At 38.3% G+C, this 22,825-nt stretch overlaps 1 protein-coding gene across 1 annotated transcript; it reads right to left on the minus strand.

Annotated features, from left to right (window-relative positions):
• Positions 1-1,931: 1,931 nt before the first annotated feature.
• On the minus strand, positions 1,932-19,617 carry LOC106061797 (transcription factor kayak-like). The gene is made up of 4 exons (XM_013220008.2): positions 19,397-19,617; positions 10,517-10,844; positions 9,034-9,141; positions 1,932-7,801 (listed from the first exon to the last, which is right to left on the minus strand). The coding sequence occupies exons 2-4, from the start codon at positions 10,838-10,840 to the stop codon at positions 7,001-7,003; spliced, it is 1,233 nt and encodes a 410-aa protein (XP_013075462.2). The 5' UTR covers positions 10,841-10,844; positions 19,397-19,617; the 3' UTR covers positions 1,932-7,000.
• Between the last annotated feature and the right edge of the window lie 3,208 nt (positions 19,618-22,825).

The raw sequence follows: 22,825 nt of genomic DNA on the forward strand, positions 1-22,825 counted from the left end.
ACGATTAACGCTTCCACAAGCTCGTGGCTCTGGGGGGATTAAGATTATGAGATAGTGGTACGCCACTGTCTAGTCGTTTGTGGATGTAATATGTGTCTGAGTACGTTATGTGTGTGTGTGTGTGTATTATGTGTGTGTAAACTGTGTGTGTGTCAGTCAGTGCTAAGTCTACTCAAGTCTACTGTATGAAGTCAACAGTTTTTAGTCCATTGTTCAAATCATAAGTGAAGTTACGTACCACTGTCTAGAGGACTGACAACCTTTGACCCTTAGCTGCTTCAGCGGCGTAGTTAGCTTGGGGGTGAAGGAACTGCTACATTTGGCAAAACTCTTCTCATCCCCACCCCAGGCATGCGGCCATGAACAAAAATCATCTACGTGTCGTAAAAAATGTGCTTGTGCGTATGTATGTGTGTGTGTTTGTGCGTATGTATGTGTGTGTGTTTGTGCGTATGTATGTGTGTGTGTTTGTGCGTATGTATGTGTGTGTGTTTGTGCGTATGTGATTGTGTTTGTTCTTATGTATTTGTGTGTTTGTGCGTATGTATGTGTGTGTTTGTGCGTATGTATGTGTGTGTGTGTTTGTGCGTATGTATGTGTGTGTTTGTGCGTATGTATGTGTGTGTGTTTGTGCGAATGTACGTGTGTGTGTTTGTGCATATGTATTTGTGTGTTTGTTTGTATGTATGTGTGTGTTTGTGCCTATGTATATGTGTGTTTGTGCCTATGTATGTGTGTGTTTGTGCCTATGTATATGTGTGTTTGTGCGTATGTATGTGTGTGTTTGTGCCTATGTATATGTGTGTTTGTGCGTATGTATGTGTGTGTTTGTGCATATCTATGTGTGTGTGTGTTGGTGCGTATGTATGTGTTTGTGCGTATGTATGTGTGTGTTTGTGCATATGTATGTGTGTGTTTGTGCGTATGTATGAATGTGTTTGTGCGTATGTATGTGTGTGTTTGTGCCTATGTATATGTGTGTTTGTGCGTATGTATGTGTGTGTTTGTGCATATCTATGTGTGTGTTTGTGCGTATGTATGTGTTTGTGCGTATGTATGTGTGTGTTTGTGCATATGTATGTGTGTGTTTGTGCGTAAGTATGAATGTGTTTGTGCGTATGTATGTGTTTGTATGTATGTATGTGTGTGTTTGTATGTGTTTGTGCGTATATATGTGTGTGTTTGTGCATCTGTATGTGTGTTTGTGCGTATGTATGTGTTTCTTTTGCGTATGTATGTGTGTGTTTGTGCGTATGTATGTGTGTGTTTGTGCGTATGAATGTATGTGTTTGTGCGTATGAGTTCGTTTGTGCGTATGTATGTGTGTGTTTATGCGTATGTATCTGTGTGTGTTTGTGCGTAATGTGTGTTTGCGGGGGAGGGGGGCTAGTTCAAAGAGTTATTTCTAGTCTTGAAGTTTTTAGTTTTTTTTACGAAGCTTATATCAACTCATTCTGTCTGGCTTATATTATATTATATTATATTATATTATATTATATTATATTATATTATATTATATTATATTATATTATATTATATTATATTATATTATATTATATTATATTATATTTATTATATTATATTATATTATTTTATTTTATTTTATTTTATTTACTTATTTTTCATATAATAGAGGAGAAAGAGGGAGAGCTAGAGTCCGATAGTTAGAGAGAGAGAGAGAGAGAGAGAGAGAGAGAAAAGAAATAGAGTGTTGGAAATAAAAGAGAGAGAGAGAGAGAGAAGAAGAAGAAATAGAGTGTTGGAAATAAAAGAGAGAGAGAGAGAGAGAAGAAGAAGAAATAGAGTGTTGGAAATAAAAGAGAGAGAGAGAGAGAGAGAGATGGAGAGATAGAAAGAGGGAGAAAGGTTGGTGGAAGGGTGAACGAGAGAAAGAGGAAGATTTAAATAAACAACAAAGTGTAACACTTGAAAATTTTGTACAAGAAAAAAAATGATTTATTGCGGGTATTGCATGTTTCAACTGATAACCATTATCCATGGTAAGGCATGACATCAACAATCTATGACTAGTGTAGATGAGAATACATTCAAATGAGATTAAAAACAAAACAAAAAAAAAAGAAAAGAAATAATTTAAAAAAAAATCAAAGTTTAACAACGGCTTTGTTTCTCAGCAGAAACTAGGTCAATACAGGTGAGATTTGAATGTAGGTCATTACAGGTGAGATTAAGACAAAAAAAGAATACACAATATCATTTTTCAAAATATGACTAGGGGGTGATAGCGTGTTTATTAATTAGCACATGACTTTTTCACACCCAAAAAGGAAGTTGTGTGTTAATTGATCTTTTGTTTCGTTAAGATCTTAACATAAATTTCAAAAAAAAATAGTTTGTTTTTTTGATTTGCTTGTTTCTGTTGTGGATTTGTATGAATCCACGTCAAATAAAAAAAAAGTTGAACTCAGAAGAGTGAGGAAACAAATAAGTGTGTTCACGGAAGATCAAAATAATATCAATATGGCTGGGTTCTTGGGTTTGTTTGTTTTTTTTTTTCACAATGTTTTTGAGGAAAAGTTCAAAGAGTTATAAAATTGTACAATGGCATGTGACAAAGTAAAAAAAAAAAGGTTTATCTGATGAAATATAAGATTTACCAACAGTACATAATAGAAAAGTTATCTAAATAATGATACTTAAGAATTAAAATATAATTTAGTGGATAACAAAAAAAATGATGTTCAAAGTACGACCCGCGGGACCTCCCCAGCCCGTGACTCTACACTTATCCTGCACCTCGAAACTCCCGCCCTCAATACATTATTAAACCAGAGTTCTTTCGGTCCCCGCGATCTGAAGCCCACGGGCCTGACATGTCGATGTCCCACAGGCCGACTAGGATTGAGAACCACTGGAATAGAACAATGAGAATACTAGCAAATCAAAGAGAGACCCGTAGAAATGAGAAAGTTGTTTTGATCATGACTCAAACGGAGAAATTACCGGACCTGGAACGTTTTCATGTTCATCAAGTTTTTAACATTCAATATTTTTAATGTTTTAAAATTGGTATACATGTATATGAATGGCGAGTCGTAAAAGACTCAGAACAAGAGAAACATTCATTATTTATTATAATGACTAACTACCTGACCACTTTGGCCGCTAGCTAGAAAAGAAACAAAAAAAAAACTGACCCTTGCATATTTTTTGAAAGGCTGTTGGGTTGCGTGAGATATACATTATTAACAAGACATGAGACCAAAAAAAAAAATGACGGAACAAATTGGAATGTCCTCAGATGTCGGGACGTCTGTCGTGCACAATGATTGGAATTGTCTAGGTTTATGTATTCAATTCAGTCACCTTACAATAGATAGAATACAAGAGTTTGATATCTCCAATCTCGAGATAGAAGCATCAGTCAGTCAGTCAGTAGTTAGTCAGTTGTTTTTTTTTTTTGGCTCTAGTTTTATTTATTTAATTTACTTTTTTATTTAGTTATTTTATTATTATATTTTTTTCCTAAGTTAAATTATTTACACAGAAAGTTAATTAGTATACCAGTCAATATGAACAACAAAACGAAATGTATAAATAACATTTATAGAGGCATAAATTATAATAAATACACATAAAAGGAATGTACTAAAGCCATGTTCACCCATTCACAGCCCATACAGAAGCCACAATTCACAAACAGATTGTTACCTCAGACCCAGCAATATAACAACAAGTTTTAAGAGAAAAAAAAAAAAAAGACCCAAATTTATATACAATGAATAACATGGTCATATAATACAATTACTATACATGACAACAAAATTCCTATAATGTGAATGAGATGTCCACACGCTACAGAGTTAAGGTCAACTAGTCTACGTCGACCATATCCTTTCATATGTGTGCTCGTCATATAATAATACATATACATGATTAATAGCAAAGAAACATTTTTTACATATGGTCGAGAATATTCAAAGTACAAAAACTCAATGATTTTTAAATGTAAGATCTGGAAAATGTTTTCGAGAAATTGTTGGGGTGGGACAGATGTCAAAGGTCAAGCTTTGGGAAAAAAAAAATAATTATACAGTTACGACTTTTATTTATGAAGGCTATTTTTAACCAATCGACAATTCTTTTTATTTAAACCGAGCTACAATAGAAATTTTTGTATGCCGAGTTATAATAGACTTTTTTTAAAAATCGAGTTACATAAGACTTCAAATGAAAAATGAGTTACAATAGAGTTATTTAACCGAGTTATAATAGACTTTTTTGTAAAACATATAGATAAGAAAAAATAACCGAGTCAGAATAGACTTTTTTTGTAAAACAGATAAATTAGAAAAAAAAAAAAACCGAGTCACAATAGACTTGCTTTAAAAAGCGAGTTACAATATTGTATTTCTGGTGAGTTATTGTTGCTAAGATTTCTGTGAATCTGAAAGTGGGGCACGAAACTGTTCACTCGCCCAAGGCTTGACACAACGTCTTCAGCGTTTAAGAGTTGCCCAAAATGTATTCCAATGTTAAAGATCTAGATCTAGGGTTTTAAAACCAAGCTGTTCATTGGTCCTCTACCTACATATGTTTCATGTTACAAGATCAAACAACTAGCTGCAAGCTTCAACAGCATCTAACAGGACAGCCCGATCAATTAAACAGCCGTCCACTTTATCGAATTCTCTAGTCGACAAAGCTGCCGCCCCCCCCCCCCTATCCTTCAAGCTTGTCAAGCAATATATAGGTCAACTCAATAGATCTACATGCTAAGTCTTGTCACTTTCCTAAGACACCCCACGGAACAAAGTCAAGTTTGATTAAGTCAATGCAAGACTATTGATACCAGAAAGTCATGCCATTTTTTTTTTCTGGAAAAATATTTCCATTTTGTGACAAATCCGGTTTGTTTGTCACGGACAGACCTATTTATTTGTCACAAAGCAATCTATTCCTATTCTGTTTGTCACTTAGCAACCTATTCTGTTTGTCACAGACATTCCTACTAATTTGTCACAAACCAACCTATTCTGTTACAAACAAACAAATTTGTTTCGTTAGCCTAGGGAATACAATCTTACAAAAGCTACATTTTTTAAAAAACACTTTTTAAAAATAATGACTCTTGTCTACTCCCCTCACCCTCCCCAGGACACGCCTAGCCATCAGGTTCAAACCCCCTCCCTCTCGACACAAACACACACAGCCAGCTGAATGCTTATACATTTTAATACTTAATGGACGAGTGTAAAGAACAGTCGGTTTAAGGCACCTACGGCTATTGTTGCAAGAAAGAAATAACTGGAACGCCTCAAGCAGGAAAAAGTAAATCTGGGTTTCTTTCCCAAGGTTTACTTAGACGTAGACCTATATCAACATTGAAACACTTGAGGGGAAAGAATATGTAAGTTAAAAAAACTCGTTTTAAAAAGGAATGTTTTTGGGGAATATCCGTTTAGAGCCCAGGTCGATTTGGTTACTATATCTGGATCTAGACCAGGCGAGATCTTGGAATTACTTACCAAGTACATATGTGAGATGGGGGATGGGGGGTGGGGAGGGTTACAGATTGGTCTAGAAGGGTTGAGATAGGGTGAAACAAACGAGTCAGCATAACTTGTTTTTTTTTTTAAAAGATAGATTGTCCTGGCAGGGTAGCTCTATAAGTGTTGACTTATAGAGCTAGTCTTAAACATACAAGGAGACCACCACTCTCTGAAAGTATATACACCAGTGAAGTAGGCTTTGTCATGAGATGTGTAGCGTACACGCATAGACGTACATTATACACATACAGAAGTATATCGTACACATACAGATCTACCATACAGAGTGTATACAATACAACCAGGAAGCCGTGACTTTTTTTTTCTCTCTCCCTATGAATGATAGGGATGGTGGGCGGCCTAAATGGGTAAAAGGTTTGGTAAAATGTTTTAAATGTTTCGGATGTTCCTTCAGAGTTGAAGATAGTTTACTTCCATAGTCGAAACCTCCAGCAGGACGACGGGGGATGGGAGCGGGCAGGGTTTGAACCCGGGACCATCGATAAATTCGAACGGCAGTCCAGCGCACAAACCGCGCGACCAGGTGTGTTTTTATGACCAACAAAATGATTAAAATTAAAATGTCGTATGTATATGGTCTAAATATATATATATATGGTATATGTGTATTTAATGTCATATGTACATGGTCTATGTATATGTACGATGTATATGGTCTATGCATATGATCTAGAACGGAAGACAATACAGTAATAGTGGTGATTGCAATGACACGTATCAACTATAAAGTGCCAAGTATGTACAAGTCAGATAAACGTTGAAATATCAGTGAAGTGGCTATCACGCACACACTGAGATACACATGTGTAGTTACACACACACACACACGGACATGCTGGCAAACAGTCTAGCACACGTATCACGCCCCCGCGTACTCCCGGAACACATCATGCAAGAGCACACACCATTCGCTCTGACACACACACACACATACTCACACCCTAGCACACTGACGCACGTGTAAGAGTCAGTAGAGATCTAGTATGTACACAGCAAAGTTGTCCAAATATCAGTTGTGTTTATCTTATAGTCGGGGGGAAGGGACGGGTGTGGCTGCACTAGGAATACAGAACACAGAAATAATGAATTTAAGCTGACACACCCTTAAAGACCTGACAAAACGATATTCAAATCGTGGAACCTTCATGATGTTTGTTTTCGAAATAAGAATAATGTAGTATAATATTAATAATACTAGTAATCAAAATGAATGGTTTAAAAAAAACACACACACACTTATACACTAAAAGTAGCCTATACTAGATATATGGGTATAAAAATCATTAGAATTCGATTCCAATCATAGCTTAACTATACAATAATATAAAAGTTGAAGAAGAAACCGGATCGATTGAATTCAAAATGTTTGAATGTTGCCAGGTTGAAGCCTAATGAAATTCCGAACCTAAGAAATATATAAATCTAGACCCTGTGTGACCTAGATGTACATCATCCATCTACATAGTTTAATTGTGTTCCGATGATTGGTAAAACGGAAGATCTTCTCCGTTCTGCCAGAGCTGCGCCTGGGCGCACGTGAACGACTTCGTGTCGTAATAGAACTGCGCGTGGGGGTCACTGTGTTGGTGGCTGAAAGGGGAGGAGCTTAGCCCGTATTGACTGGCGTCATAGGAGGTAGTGGCGCTGGAAAGGGGAGGACGGGTGGAGATGTCGTCGCTGACAAGGGTGATAACTTGAGGGAGCTTGGCGACGTTCTGAACTAGGTTGGGGTCTATGCACGGCATTCTGCGCTGATCGTTGATGCCTTGCTGCACTGCTGGGAAGATGTGAGGCTGATGCTGCTCTAGTTTCACGGCGTTGTTTTCCAGGGGGAAGCCACTGAACTCGGCGGCAAGTGCAGGTAAATCCGATGTGATATTGTTCAAATCCCAACTCGGCAAATTACCTTGATTATGACTATCTAAATTCTTTCCTATATCACTGAGGGGTATCGTCGTTTTGAAGAAATCCAAGCTCGGCAGCGAATTGACAGTCTTCTCGCTGGGTAACTCGGTCGCCGCTGAAGCCTGGGGAGGTAGGTCGTTATTCAAGGCTAAATGTGCACCAGTGATGGCGCTGGAGATCTGAGTGTCGAAGGGGGAGCCAGTGTAATGAGTGTGCTCGTAAGGCGTGGATGCCCCAATAAGGAAACAGCATCCCGATCTACAGTGATCGTCTATAATGTTTCTGAGCTGTTCAATTTGTCGCCTGAGCATTTCGTTCTCTTTACGTAAATCATTATTAGCCCGGACAAGCTCCTGTGTCCCCTGCAGAAAAACAAGTATTTATGACAACAGAGTGACAAAACAAAAATTATAGAAACTCAAAAAAAGTTTTAAAAATCCAAATCTGTACTAGAAGGCCTATCCAGAAAAATTCAAGCATATGTTTTTTTTTTTTTTTTTTTTTTTTTAAGTTTAAAATTATTTTTTTAGTTCCCTGCAAAAAAACAACAAAAAACAACAACACTTAAGTATAAGTTCCCTGTAAAATAACATAAAGTCCAAGTTCCTATAAAAAGATAACATTAAGCCTTAGTTCCCTGCAAAAAAGAAACACAATCTTAGTTCCCTCTAAATAACAGCACAAGTTCTTAGTTCTCTGGATTCTTTATTTTGGCTCCCTAAAGCGGTAACATTTTTTTTTTTGTAAAAAGATTTTGACAGAATATGTTAGTAGATATTACTTTTTATCATAATAAATCTAACAGTAGATAGATAGACCACAGAGTACATAAGCCCTCTATTCATGTTTAATTTTTTTTTTTACATAATAAATTCAAATGTAAGTTGCAGATTATGTGCATAGCCCCATCAGACTGGCAATGGCCACTGCAGTGTATGTCGCATTGGCCTCTTTAATGTATGCCACATCTCTCTCTCTCAACCCTCTATATCTATCTATCTATCTATCTATCTATCTATCTATCTATCTATCTATCTATCTATCTATCTATCTATTTATCTATCTATTTGTCTGTCTGTCTGTCTGTCTGTCTGTCTGTCTGTCTGTCTGTCTGTCTGTCTGTCCGTCCGTCCGTCCGTCCGTCCGTCCGTCCGTCCGTCCGTCCGTCTATCTATCTATCTATCTATCTATCTATCTATCTATCTATCTATCTATCTATCTATCTATCTATCTATCTATCTATCTATCTCTGGCTAGCCGCTAAAGTGAATTCATCGTTATCACATTTATATTGCACATGTCAAGAATGTCAATCTCATTACTACTGCACTGTTTCAGAAATCAGTCTACATCGGGGGTTCTCAACTTGTGGGTCGAGAACCCCTTAGGGGTCGATTGACGATTTGCCGGGGCTCGCCTAACACCATCGAAAATATGGATTGTTTTTGTCTACTCTTCCATTACTGTATGTGAGGGGTGGAGTAGGGGTCGTCGTCGCGGCAGAGTGAGGGATTGTAAAAAGGGGTCGCCGAGCTTAAAAGGTTGAGAACCGCTGATCTACATATAACAATGTCAAGATTTTAAGTCGACCTACCTTGCTTATTTCTGTCTGCATGCTTTTCTTCTTATTCCGACACCTCTTTGCCGCTCGCCTGTTCTGTTCGCGGCGACGTTCTCGTCTTTCCAAGTCTGCTTGAGTCAGCTGATCAAAGAGAGAGAGAGACAAAGAGTTACTTAGAGATATACTCAAAGTCTAGTGGAGGATTTAAGAACAATAATGGATTAAGAGGTCCTCAAGTGTGGTCCTTAAATGTGCATCACAAGCCAAAAGATTTGAGACAGGGTTACTAGACCCCACGATGACCTACTAAACTATCGTTAAAAAAAAAAGGCAAGCTAAAAATCTCTGGCCATATTACAAGATCTTCGGGGCTCGCAAAGACCTTCCTTCAGGGAACAGTACCAGGAAAAAAAGAAGAAGGGGCAGACAGAGAGGAACTTGAGAAATGTGGAGGACATTTTTTTTTCTACTTTCTAGACTAACCACTGGTCTACTGGTCTTAAAGTCAATTGGTCTCAAAGTCTTTAAGTCCAATGGTCTCAAAGTCAAATGGTCTCAAAGTCAAGTGGTCTCCAAGTCAAATGGTCTCCAAGTCAAATGGTCTCCAAGTCAAATGGTCTCCAAGGGCTTTGCCTAGACTCTTTCTTTCTATTGCATTTTCAACTCCATTACGAAATGTACGAGTGTGTGTGTATTGTGTGTGAGTGTGTGTTGTCTGTGCGTGTGTGTTGTGTGGTATGTACTCAGAGAGCTAAACATACAGTGAATACAGAGTTTAAAAAGAATACAGAGATTAAGAGAATTCATAGAATACAGAGAATTCATAGAATACAGAGAATTCATAGAATACAGAGATTAAGAGAATTCATAGAATACAGAGATTAAGAGAATTCATAGAATACAGAGATTAAGAGAATTCTTAAAATATACAGAGATAACAGAGAATTCATAGAAAGATATTACGAGAATTCTTAGAATACAGAGATTACGAGAATTCACAGAATACAGAGATTTCAAAAAATACATAGGATACAGAGATTTCAGTGAATACATAGATTATAGAGAATACAGAGATTACAGAGAAAACAGATCTTAAAGAGAATACAGATCTTAGAGAGCATACAGATAGATTATAGAGATTACAGAGAAACATAGATTACAGAGCTTACAGGGAATACAGAAATTACAAGAATACAGAGATTACAGAGATTAGAGAGAATACAGAGATTACGAGAATTAATAGAATACAGATATTTCAGAGAATACATAGGATACAGAGATTACATAGAATACAGAGATTACAGATCTTATCGAGAAAACAGATAGATTATAGAGATTACATGGAATACATAGAATACATATATACATACAATACATGGATTACAGAGCTAAAAGGAATACAGATATAACATAGAATACAGAGATGAGAAAGAATACAGAGGTGAAAGAGAATACAGAAAATACATATTTTAGAGAGAATACAGATATTCTAGAAGTTCCATTTCAAATCTTTTACCTCGTGGTGTTTCTCTTCCTCAAAAAGCGGCCCAAATTCTTCCTGTCCGTTGGCCCGCCTTCGATCCAGGATCTTGTTCTTTAGTTTTGACTTGTTGATTGATGGCGACCCTTGACTTTCGGACCCGCTGTTGTAGGAGCTTGCTCGAACCGGAAACGGGTAATAGTTGTAGGTGCCCGCCGGCGGGCTGGGTGTGATTATTGATTCTCTGCTACCCCTGTCAAAGAAGGACGCCCCTGACATGTGCCTTGGAGCTATGGTGGACGAAGGTGGGGGCGAAATGGGTTCTTCTTTGATGTGTCCGTTGTTTAAGGTTAAGGTCATGTTTCTGAGGAGTATAGGAGATAATGAAATCAGTAATCAGTTAGTCCTTTAAAATGTTTTTGTTTTTACATGTTTAGGGTGTTCCTTCAGAGTTGAAGATTATTACGCCCAAACTTCACACAGGACGGCGGGGATGGCGGTGGGCAGGGTTCAAACCCGGAACAATGGAGACGACAGTCCAGAGCGCATACAACACGAACAGGCAACCATCGATCAAATCAATCAGTAGCATAAAGCATTCAGTCCTTTTGAATAAATTTAACCAATAAGTAACATCAAACATTCAGTACTTTGAATCAATCAAATCAATCAGTAACATCAAACATTGAGTCCTTTTGAATCAATTAACTCAATCAGTGACATCAAACATTGAGTCCTTTTGAATCAATTAACTTAATCAGTGACATCAAACATTCAGTACTTTGAATCAATCAAATCAATCAGTAATATCAAACATTCAGTACTTTTGAATTAGGCTAAATCAATCATTCATTAAAACTAAAGCATCAAAATTTTTATTTCTTAAAAACTTCAGGTGCATGGGCGTCGCCTTTTCATCAGTAAATTATAAGACTTGCTGTCAATTCATAAGATGCTTTCAAACAACGCTTCTGCCTTGTGATTTATTGATAAGCGTACATTTTCCAAGAGTACCAAAGTAATGACGGCATGATGTCAAGATAACATTTCAACGACCCAGAGCACAAAAAATGACTTACAAATGTCCATTGACCATATATCTGATATCTTAGTGTACACAGACTATTCAATGAACTTTTTTTATATACACTTCATAGACGTAGTGCCGGCTCTAAGAATTGCGGGGCCCATTGCGAAACTGATTGCGCGCGAGGACCAGTCAGTGTAGGGATAAGCTTTATGTCAAACTTAAGATTTTGTATTAGAAAAGACATTCGTCATTGCAATACCGTTTGTATTATATGAAAGCTGACAATACCGTTTGTATTATATGAAAGCTGACAATACCGTTTGTATTATATGAAAGCTGACGATGCTTTTTTTTTTCCGCATAGGAACGGAACTTTGTCTATTTTTCAGGAGATTTTAATAGTTTAAGATTTCCAGGACTTTTTCGTATACTTTGCAATTTCAAGAGATTTCCAGGAGGCCCTGGAATATCAGAAGGCCGTGGAAACCCTGTAATTAGATATAAGTTATAATGTTTTAATTTAATAATTTACACCTAGAATTTTGCACGGGGGCCCATGAAAGTGCGGGACCCACTGCGGCCGCATAGACGACTGAGTGTGTTTGAATATGTATGTGTGCGGGTGATCGCGTGGAGTTTGATTGCTTGTCTGTTTGTATGTCCTTGTGTGTGTGTGTGTGTGTGTTTGTGTTATCTATACAAGTAAAGATGGATTCTAACTCGAGATGCCTCGGTTCAGAAGTCAATGTTTTTTAAGAAATCCTTAATTTTCAATGACATTAAATGACTTTAAACTCTAAGCGTTTCGTCATTGTAGGGACTCACAAAGATGGAGGGAGGGGGGGGGGGGCTTCTTTTACCCCAATCCTGCCAAAAAGTTTCTTTTCAAATAAAGTCCTCCGCCCTCTTTAGTCCATTCCTCTATTTTCTATAAACACACTTACCCTGGTATGCTATACATAAAGGATTCTAAAATTTGTAGGACGACCTCGTTATTTGAAGTTAACACTTCTCTAAGCAGACGTCAATCGTAAAACTCAAAGCAAGTAGCGGCCTAAAAAAATGCTGGATTACCTCTCCCCCCGGCTACACCAGGCCAGGTGGGAGTGAAGAATGGGAGGGGGACAGTTGGGTAGGTATGAATAAACCTAAGCGTATTAACGAGGACAGAACCTGTATGTTTCCGACAGTCAAATTCTACGAGGACACAGATAAGACCAAACATAAACTTATGGGCTGAAGATAATTAAATGTCAAGTTAGTGCATGTATACAAATGTTTTGGAATGCTGGGATAGCCTTTAATTTAAATATGGTCACATTTACATCAGTTTTAATATGTAATGAATGGATTGCCGGAATCAGGGTGGAAAACTAACGACTAAGCAGACGTGAAGTCAATGACTAACATGCGTGACTAAGATTGGCACATGTCATGCGTAGGACGTAAATTTTCTTCTCTTTTGACGTAACGTCTGTACTTTATAAGAAAATGGCTATTTGTAAGCCTTAGACATCTTGAATGCATTGCGCCAATGTGTGTGTGTATTGTGTCCATTTGTACGCACTAAGACCATTTGAATGTACCATGGCTATTTGCATACATAATGCCACTTTCACCTTTTCTATATTTGACGACCAACGAGTAATGAACAAATTTCGCTCAAAAGCACTGACCGGCATAATATGACTTTGTTTTATATCCAAAAAGGTTTAAAATAAAAAGAGTTTTATCTAGAGTAAAGACATTCTCTTTTACCATCTGTCGTGAAGTAATGTAAAGTAAGTCCCCCTTTTAGACCTTGTGGAGTAAAGGTCATGTGTTTCTGTGGCCTACGGTTAACGAGGGTGTCATGTGACCAGCACAACGACCAACTGCCTCAGGTAGCCATTAGAGCTGGGTGGACTCAAAGGCGCCCAAAGATCCCGAAATAAAAAATCCAAGTGTTCACTAGGATTCGAACCCGGGACCTCGGTTCGGAAACCAAGCGCTTTATTGCTCAGCCACCGCGCCTCCCCCATCAGTCGTGGGATCTTTTCTTTTCCAGAATCTGATGTTGGTGAATCAGTTGAGTGACAGACAGTTGTCTCTGAATCAATAATTGAGTGAACCAATTGTTCGGTGAATCAGTTGAGTGACAGACAGTTGTCTCTGAATCAATAATTGAGTGAACCAATTGTCCGGTGAACCAATAGTCCGATGAAACAATTGTCCATTGAAACAACTGTCTCGTCAACTCGTGAAACAACTGTCTGGTTAAACTATTGTCGAGAATAGTTAAACCAGTCGTCTGAAATTTGTCTTGATCCCATGAGGAAAGAGAGACGCAGTGGCTGAGTGGTAAAGTGCTTGACTTCTGGGCCCGGGTTCGAATCTTGGTGAAGACTGTGGTTTTTAATTTTTTAATTCTTTAAGGCGACTCTGAGCACACCCCAGCTCTAATAGGTACCCGGCATCCTCATTAACAGGTGGCCACCGAAACAGATGACCTTTAGGGCCTATATCATCTGCCCTATAGATAGCAAGGTCTGAAAGGGGGAACTTTTTTATGATGAAATAATGTTCTTATCTTATAAATGACTGACGTTACTTCAACTTCAATAGAAAAGATAATCACGTATCCGTGTGTTAATCATGCATGTTAATCAGGGACGGAACATTTCTTTGTATCAGTTAAAATACAACACTCTATCAATATATTTTTATATTATTTGCCAAAACAAAAAACTGCAATTTTAATAGACTTCAATGCTGTTAAATATTCATTCTATTTTTCATTTCGAATAAATGAAGAAGGCCTATCCGCCCCCAGCCCACCACTCACAAACAAACAGGGATTAGATCAAATCGCTTCCAAGATCGAATCGAATCATTTAAAAAGCTTACCGGGAAATGCGCTGAACAAATCTTGTCCAATTGAATGTCAATCCGATCAATGGCAAGCTAGTCATTGAAGCGTAACTTCCTCTTCCATTTAATGTATTGACAAACATGTGTTCATATCTATAATATATATATATACCCCCCCCACACACTGTCATATCCGTTTCTGGGTATTTAAAAAAAAATATCGCGAGCTGCAAGAGCCGCTTTGTATGTGCGTGTGTGTGTGTGTCACGCTTGGCTGCACTCCAGACAGATAACCCTTGGGCTTTAATTTCTTACCTCGCCGGTAAAGGTAAGAGTTCAAATCTTTGTCCTAAACTGAAACAGATAAACTGTAACAAGAATGGCAAACACTGGTCAGGAAAACTTAACACATAAAAATCCTTCACAGACAGAAAGACTCCACTCCAAGAAATGTCCATGAGTTGATTAAAGTTTGTTTTATAAATTGTTCTATGTTGCTTTTTTTTTTCGTTCATCTAATTACCGAAAGGAAAAAAACTGACTTGAAGAATGAATCAAACTGTCGGAATTTTTAGCTTTTAAAGATTCTTGGAACCTGGCCCGTCCGCCCGCGACGCCAAGTATACCGTAGGACTGCCACCTGATACATAGGACTGCCACCTGTATAGAGTTCGGACTATCCAGCAATAAGTTAAAAAAAAAAAAAAGGCTAGAAGGGGGAGTCAGGGCAGAGGTAACACTGATCTAAAACGCCGTTAAAGTTCAAACGCATTTAGACACTTAGTCCACTTCAAAATAATGATCATCACGCTTCACTGTTTCGCCCTCTCTCTGTGTTCCATATTAATTTCCATAATAAATAACATCACTATTCTAAAAATAAACTTATCAGTGCACAAGGGAAATAATCCATCAGAATAAAGCTATTTCATGCCCTTCTTAAAACGATTGCCTATCCACCACCTGGAGTGACCTATGTTTGTAAGTAAAATCAACCTCTTTGCGCCCCCCCCCCGCCCACCCACCCTCAGTGGTCAGAGAACGTAGAATGTTTGTTTAAATTTGTATGAACAAATTAGGAATAAAAAAAATGTGGCGCGAACTAGAAAGGGGAGAGAACATAAAAGGCTCAGTGTAGCAGACGAACAAAAGGGAAGATCATTCTGTCAATTGAAAGCCGGTGTGTCGACCCGAACGGGCGAGTCGCAGTCCATTGATTGGAAAATGGCCAATTAAAGGCCAAATGAGGTTAAACTGATAGATTCGATAGTTTGAACAAACAGAGGGCCGATTCGAAATACCTTTGATGACCCAGTTTTATTTTATGCACCTTTAATCTTGAAAGTATAATGAACATCAACCGTTTGATGTCGAGGGTTGGGCTTTCAATTCAGAACTTTGTCATTCTTGTAATAAATCACATGTTATTCTCTAATTAATGTCAACTAGAGATAATTAATTAACAAAGAAAATAAACGAAGAGATGAATTGATTAAAGGACATCATTTGAAAGTCTCTGAACTACTGAAAAGTTTGAAACTTGCTTTCACTAAATCTACCGTTGGAGAGCTCTTCAGGAATGTCCGGAAAACAGCCTCGATCTGGTGTTCTAATTTTAAAATGCGATCGATTCAATTCACAGAATTGATTTCTTACACGGAAGAATCATAATCTCCCCTGATTTCAAGTAAATCAGACTCAGAACTTGGATATGGTTCAAGTCAAGTTATAAGCTTCGGGATTCGAACTCAAGATCATTTGGTTCATATCTCGACCACCGTGAATCAGGACCCATGAGCTAATGGTCGCTTTAAGCTAAAAATACTTTTTTTTTTTTTTATAAAACAAAGTTCAGAAAACTGTAAAATAATAATAACGAAGCTCGACCCTGGCAGCGCCAGAGAATGAATATCACTTCGTTTTCAAATAATAATAATAATAATAATAATAATAATAATAATGTGTGTGAGTCAATTGAACACATAATGGCTGGGTGTTCAGCTCTATCAGAATCTGCCTACCTAGGTCGCCATAACCAAGTTGCAAAGCTAATACACCAACTATTCGCTTTGACACATAATTTCACCAGTAAGGATACTCCTCCTTATTACAGATACTCACCACTAGAGGTTCTCGAGTCTACGGATCATCTGCTGTAATGGGATATGGCTTATTCTGACCAACAAAACGGTAGATTTTAACCGCCCTGATCTGCTGTTTATTGATTTAAAAAAAAAAGGTTAAAGGGACTACGATGAATTTTGTTTCTCTTTAACGAAACTCGACCCTGGCAGCGCCAGAGAATAAATGCTCGTTCGTTTCTAACATACTACTACTACTAATAATGTTGAGAAAATTTTTTATAGTGTTGTATTTTACCTATGAGAATACATTATAAAATCAAACGAACTGCACGATCGTACGCAAATTTTTCTTGTGTCTGCGTTGTTGTCGTGATCGGTGTCTTGTATCTTTTTTTAAGATGGTAAAATGTTACATCCTGAACCAGATGGTGTTTAACTAGGCTTGGAACTGTTACAACTTTAAATATAATGATAATTTAATACAGCGCTGTTAAGTAACACAATGTAGGCTCACTGTGCTATAATAATGTAACAAACACAAACAAGAGAGTTACAATGCAGTACAGCAGTCAAGGCTGGATAGTACGAATGACACCGCTAGCTTTTTTGTTCTAAACCGTTGTCAAATATTGTCGAATCTAATCCACCTAAGGCAGACCCTACTTCCACTCCAGCCCAAACATAACTAACGGCAGTGCTGAACAACTGAAGAAAACAGCACACTTTTTTTTCCTGGGCACGGTCTGCAAAAGAGCTGACAGCTCAGCAGCAATAAAGCTGGCTAGAAGAAGAAGAAGAAGAAGTCGAATCTAGTCTAATCTTCGCAGTTGCAAATAAGAGACCCTTGCAGCAGGGCCGGCCTTAGATATAGACAAACAAGGCAGCAGCCTAGGGCGTTCATTTGGTGGGGGGGGGCCTCTCACAGGATTAAAAAACTAGAGAAAAAAAAAATGCGAAAACATGGATCAGATCTCAAACATATACTGATATAGTAGAGCACTACGGCTTTATGTTTTCTAGTCTCACTCTTGTCTCTTGTACGGAAATTGCGATATATAATTTCAGTTAGTTGTCACAGACAATTTTGTAAAATAAATTACTCAATTCTTTTTGTTTTTTAATTTGTAATTTTTTTTTTTTGCTGTTAGCTTTTAATTTTTTTAAATTTTTATTTAACTCTTTCTCTCCTAACAGACGATACCAACGTTGATTCCATCAGAATGTGGTAAATAATTACGGAGAGAAAGAGTTAAGGCTACTAAATTCACTTCGCCTAGTGCTTCCGATTATCCAGGGCCGGCCCTATTTTCAGAGCTGACTTATATGTGGCTTAAAAGACAGAGTTGAGTTAAAGAAAACTCCAAGATTGCGAACTACGTGGAAAACAGCAGTTGTTTTTAAAGAATTTAAAAAATAAGTCTACTCCGATTACATCCGCCATTAGCCTTGTCTTTAGGATCAGACCAAAAAAAACAACAATTGTATAAGTACTTTAGCGATCTACAGTGGTCATCAATGACTGGTCTAAAGTGGTCTGTTTTCCGAGTTGGTCCCAGACATTTAGTCACTTCTTGAAACAGCTTCAAATTTTATGACCAAAAAAAATAAATAAATCACAGACGTTTAAATCGAACGAGGAAGCGTGCAGGACTTATCAGAACCGGATTTTCCAAATCTCTGTACATCCTTCAAGTTTTTCCAGGCTGTTTCTACGTCACACCCATGTCTTTCTTGAACAAGTCACCCGCGTCAGAATAGACGCGAGAAATATGATCCACCCCAACCCCCCTGTATCGTCTGTACAAGGCAGTGTTACCAAGTGGGAGAATTCCCTAAGGAGATCTATAGCCATGTTGTAAATATAATGGAAAGTTGTATTGTCAAACTTTGGGCAGATCGAATACATTAACATTATTTGAAATGTAAAATTAATTCGAGTAAACAGAGAGAACAGTACCAGGTTGGAGAGGGAGAGGAGGACAGAGAAAGCGATGGGAAGACTTACACCAACGAATGGACAGGCCGGTCAGACACCAAAGAATGGACAGGCCAGTCAGTGAATGGACACGGCAAAGGACAGAGAGGAATGGAGTTAGAGGGTTGACAGATCGTGTGTGGTGCCCCAACGGCCCAACAGACTAAAGAATAGGAGAGGTGAGTTGAGAAACGAAGATTGACCTGTCAGTGTCACCTGTGTCAGTGTGTCCTGTGTCAGTGTGTCCTGTGACAGTGTGTCCTATGACAGTGTGTCCTATGTCAGTGACATCCGTCACGTCTCAATTGTCTGGAGTCGTGTCACCTATTAATGAATCATGTTGGTGATTCCGAAAGTAAATAGATTACGGGCGTGAAAAAAAACAACAAGTCTCGGGTTTCATCGACATTATGCGAATCTTTCGGTTAAGTGAGTCTCACTTTCAGATTCAGTACCGTCTGCGCGTTAATCTTAGCCTCGTTTTCGCTCGCAATGACGTGTCCGAAAGTAGGTCAACTTATATACAGTAAAAACTATCTGTACCACAATGTTGCGTTTCCTTAGAAACACTGTCTCGCTATACACACACATACGTACACACACACACAGGCATCCCACCCGCACATACATACACACATACATAGAAACAAATATACACTCAAACACAGATAGAAACATACATACAGGCTATTACATGCATGATGTAAAGGCTCGCTAAGTTAACAACCCCCGTTAAGCCGCCAAACTACAATCTCATCACGAAGCTGTATATTTAAGTACAGATGTATACATAAATACTTTTAATAAACTCTATACGACTGACTTAATTAAAAAAAAAAATCCCTTTTTTAAAATAAAGAAATTAACATTATAGTCCTGTTATTAACCTTATTTGTCTGTTATCGAATGTATCATTATTTATTATTTTTGTAGAAAAAAAAATCTAGGCCCTTAACCTCGCTTTCTAAATGACTCACCTGTTGCGTCAGTGAACTGCTCACACTAGTATCCGTTAGAAAACAATGACTACCTGCGAACGTATGCCGCAGGCTTTTACGTAACTTCGCCCCAAATTCACTTTACCATCCGTACGAAACGACACCTAACTGAGGTAATAACAGTTGACTAGGACCGGGCTGCGAGATATAGGACTAGCGTGACACCAAAAGATAGATATACATAGATATATAGGTACACAAGCACACGCAGGCACACACACACAAATATATATATACTAGCTTACAAAGAGATAAAGTGGGAATACAAAAAAAAAAAAAAAAACTTTACTGCGCATGTTCAAAGAAAGACGCGAGCGTTCAGTCGTGGAAAGTCACGTGCTTGCTACCTGAATGTATACTTTTAAAAAAAAATGTGCCAGATCTTAACCCAGGTCACTTTATTGAATCCCCCTCCCCCCCCCCCTTCATTGCTTCTGCTATTACGTCTGTATGTTATGCAGTGTGACAGGAAAGATAAGAAATGTAGGTCATAATTAGATAATCGAGGTCCAATCATTCTGACACCCATCCAGGCCTTCGCGTGTGTTTGTTGACCAGGCCTTCACGTGTGTTTGTTGACCAGGCCTTCGCGTGTCTTTGTTGACCAGGCCTTCACGTGTGTTTGTTGACCAGGCCATCACGTGTCTTTGTTGACTAGACCTTCACTAAAATTGTTGACCAGGCTTTCACATGTATTTGTTGACTAGGCCTTCACATATAATTGTTGACCTGGCCTTCGCGTGTGTTTGTTGACCAGGCCTTCAAGTATCGTTGTTGACCAGGCCGTCACGTGTCTTTGTTGACTAGACCTTCACTATAATTGTTGACCAGGCTGTCACATGTATTTGTTGACCAGGCCTTCACATATAATTGTTGACCAGGCCTTCGCGTGTATTTGTTGACCAGGCCTTCACATGTATTTGTTGTTTAGACCTTCACGAGTATTTGAAATAAAGCAAAAAGAGTTGGACTATGATTTGCACTAATGTCTTCACTGGTCACCTTCCTCCCTAACCTCCCCTCTCGGGTCATTTAGAAAACTATAAATAGCCTACGTGAGCAGTGGACTAGAGTGGTCAGTGTTGAGTTACGTGTGACTTGAGATAAAACGCAACTTTTATCTTAAGCTTAAATTACTTATGTACATATTTTAAACTGAAAATAAAAAAAAAAATAAAAAAAATAATAAAATCGCACATATGTTTGAGTTTTTCTGGATAGGCTTTCAATTGTTGTTTTGGTTTTTTTTTTTTTTTCTTCCTTTTTTTTTATAGCATCTGTAATTTTGTTTAGTCACTCTGTTGTCATAAATACGCTTTGTTGTTTTTTGTATATTTTAAAATGACACTTTTATGGGTGGCTGGAGAGACCATCACACTTCAATAATATTTCCTTGTACAGCATGTACTTTATGTTCCCTTGAATTCAATACGTTATCTATTCGTTCATTTGTTGTATAAAATATTTCTGAATTAAATTAAAAAAAAATTGTTTTGCTTTATAACTAATTCCGATTAGTAAAATTAACTATTATAAGGAAAAAAGTATATAGAACATTTTTGGATACTTTGATATATGTAGATATAGAATCTAGATATAAGTATATATATATATATATATAAAAAAAAAGATTTATTCCAAGTTCGCTTTCTCTCAAGCCAGTTTAATTAACAGTAAATTAAATCTTAGGAAGCCAATTTCTACAGAGAAGTAAACTATTAACTTATAGTATTGTTATTAAAAGTAAAAAAAAAAAATCTGAATCGGATAATGAAAGAGACCCAGAAATTCGATTAAATGGAAGCTGTTATCAAATCGGAGATTTCTCGCTTGAAGTTTGCTTTACAAAACGCAATAGCTGCGGGTTTTACCGTTTATCTGTGTCAAATTCTCCGCAAGTAATAAATAGAGCTTCTATTGGGAATATGGATTGATCGAGTTAAAAGACTGCTTCGCGGAGTGTCCCTTTAAATGTAAACCAAGGTCTCTAACTACGTCAGCGGTTCTTAAACTGTGGTGCGCGACCCTTTAAAAAAAAAAGTGGTTGGGCAGAGGAGCGAAAATCATATACAGGCAAAAACCAAAAGGCAGGCGACCCAAAGGCAGACCCCGAATGCGATGGATTGATGATGTAGAAACAGATCTGAAGCAGCTTGGGGTCAGGGCGTGGAGACAAAAGGCCCAGGAAAGATCTGAATGGAAGGATGTGTTGAAGCAGGCCTGAGCCCTCCATGAGCTGTAGCGCTATTGGGATGGATGGCATCCCGTGAGTTGCCATTGTGGCCGGAATAAGGAAACAGGGACGTCCTAGTTAACTGGGCACCCCACCTTCTTGGAGCATCTCTCTGATGCGGATACCTGCTGGTAGAAGGATGCAGACGTTATAACACAGGGCCGGCCTGCAAAGTGAGTTTGGTGATCCCAAATGAAATAGAAAAATAAAGGAAGGTCATCTCAGTATTACTCGCTCTTGAAGTATTGGGTTGGTCTCGGCCTCCTCTCGGCGGCCCTTGGAAACGATGCAAACGCCTCTAGCAGCCGCTGACGTAGACCGCCCCCCCCCCCCCCGCTAGCGGTTTCGAGTGGGGTTCGCAAAGACCAGGATGTGCAGCCCCACGTGTGGGTGCCTGTGCATCAAAGTGAACAGAGTGCGCCGGTACGGGAGGCGCGCTCAAAAAGCGTCGTGGGATATCGAAAGTACGTTTCCGGAGTCAACGGCATTGAATTCAGCCGCCTCGCTGACGGCGGGATTTCGGGCGCTGAGAATAACGGTCCCTGACAACCTCTCTAAATACCTTCCAGGTAGGCGAGACAAGGGTTGGGTATAAATAATAAACAGCGAAAAAAATAATATTACGGAATTTATTTAAAACCTAGTGTACTCCAATAAATAATTTGGCCACAAGTTTCGCAATTTCTTCTCTAAAAAAATTGTTTGGAGTCCTGTAAGAAGTTCACACCAATTGGAGGTTCTAAGCGGCTGCCTAGTTTACCTTAGCCCAGTATTGCCAGTGGCAGATTCCTATGGTGGGGGGGGGGGGAGAGCTTAGCGCCCAATGCGCTGAAATGAGAAAAAGACTTTAAGACTCCTAGCTGGCACTGGGCACTAACATTCTTTTAAGGGTGCGTCTCTACTGAAAGTTTGAGAAACCCTGACCAGCGAGATAGTTATAAAGCCATGATGCTGTTAAAGTTAAATTGAATAAATGAATACAATAAATACAAAAGGGACAGTTATGGGTACACAATCGGATATTTCCTCAATGCTTGTGTAACTCAGTGATTTAGATTTATTTTTTAAATTTCCCAACCACTAACTTACTCCAAAACATACATTTAAAATAAATGCTTATTAATATCTCTGGGCAAAGTAAGCAATACATTTAATTTTGCTTTAATCTTAAAATT

The sequence above is a fragment of the Biomphalaria glabrata genome, chromosome 3 (genome assembly GCF_947242115.1).
Source record: "Biomphalaria glabrata chromosome 3, xgBioGlab47.1, whole genome shotgun sequence".
NCBI lineage: Eukaryota > Metazoa > Mollusca > Gastropoda > Planorbidae > Biomphalaria > Biomphalaria glabrata.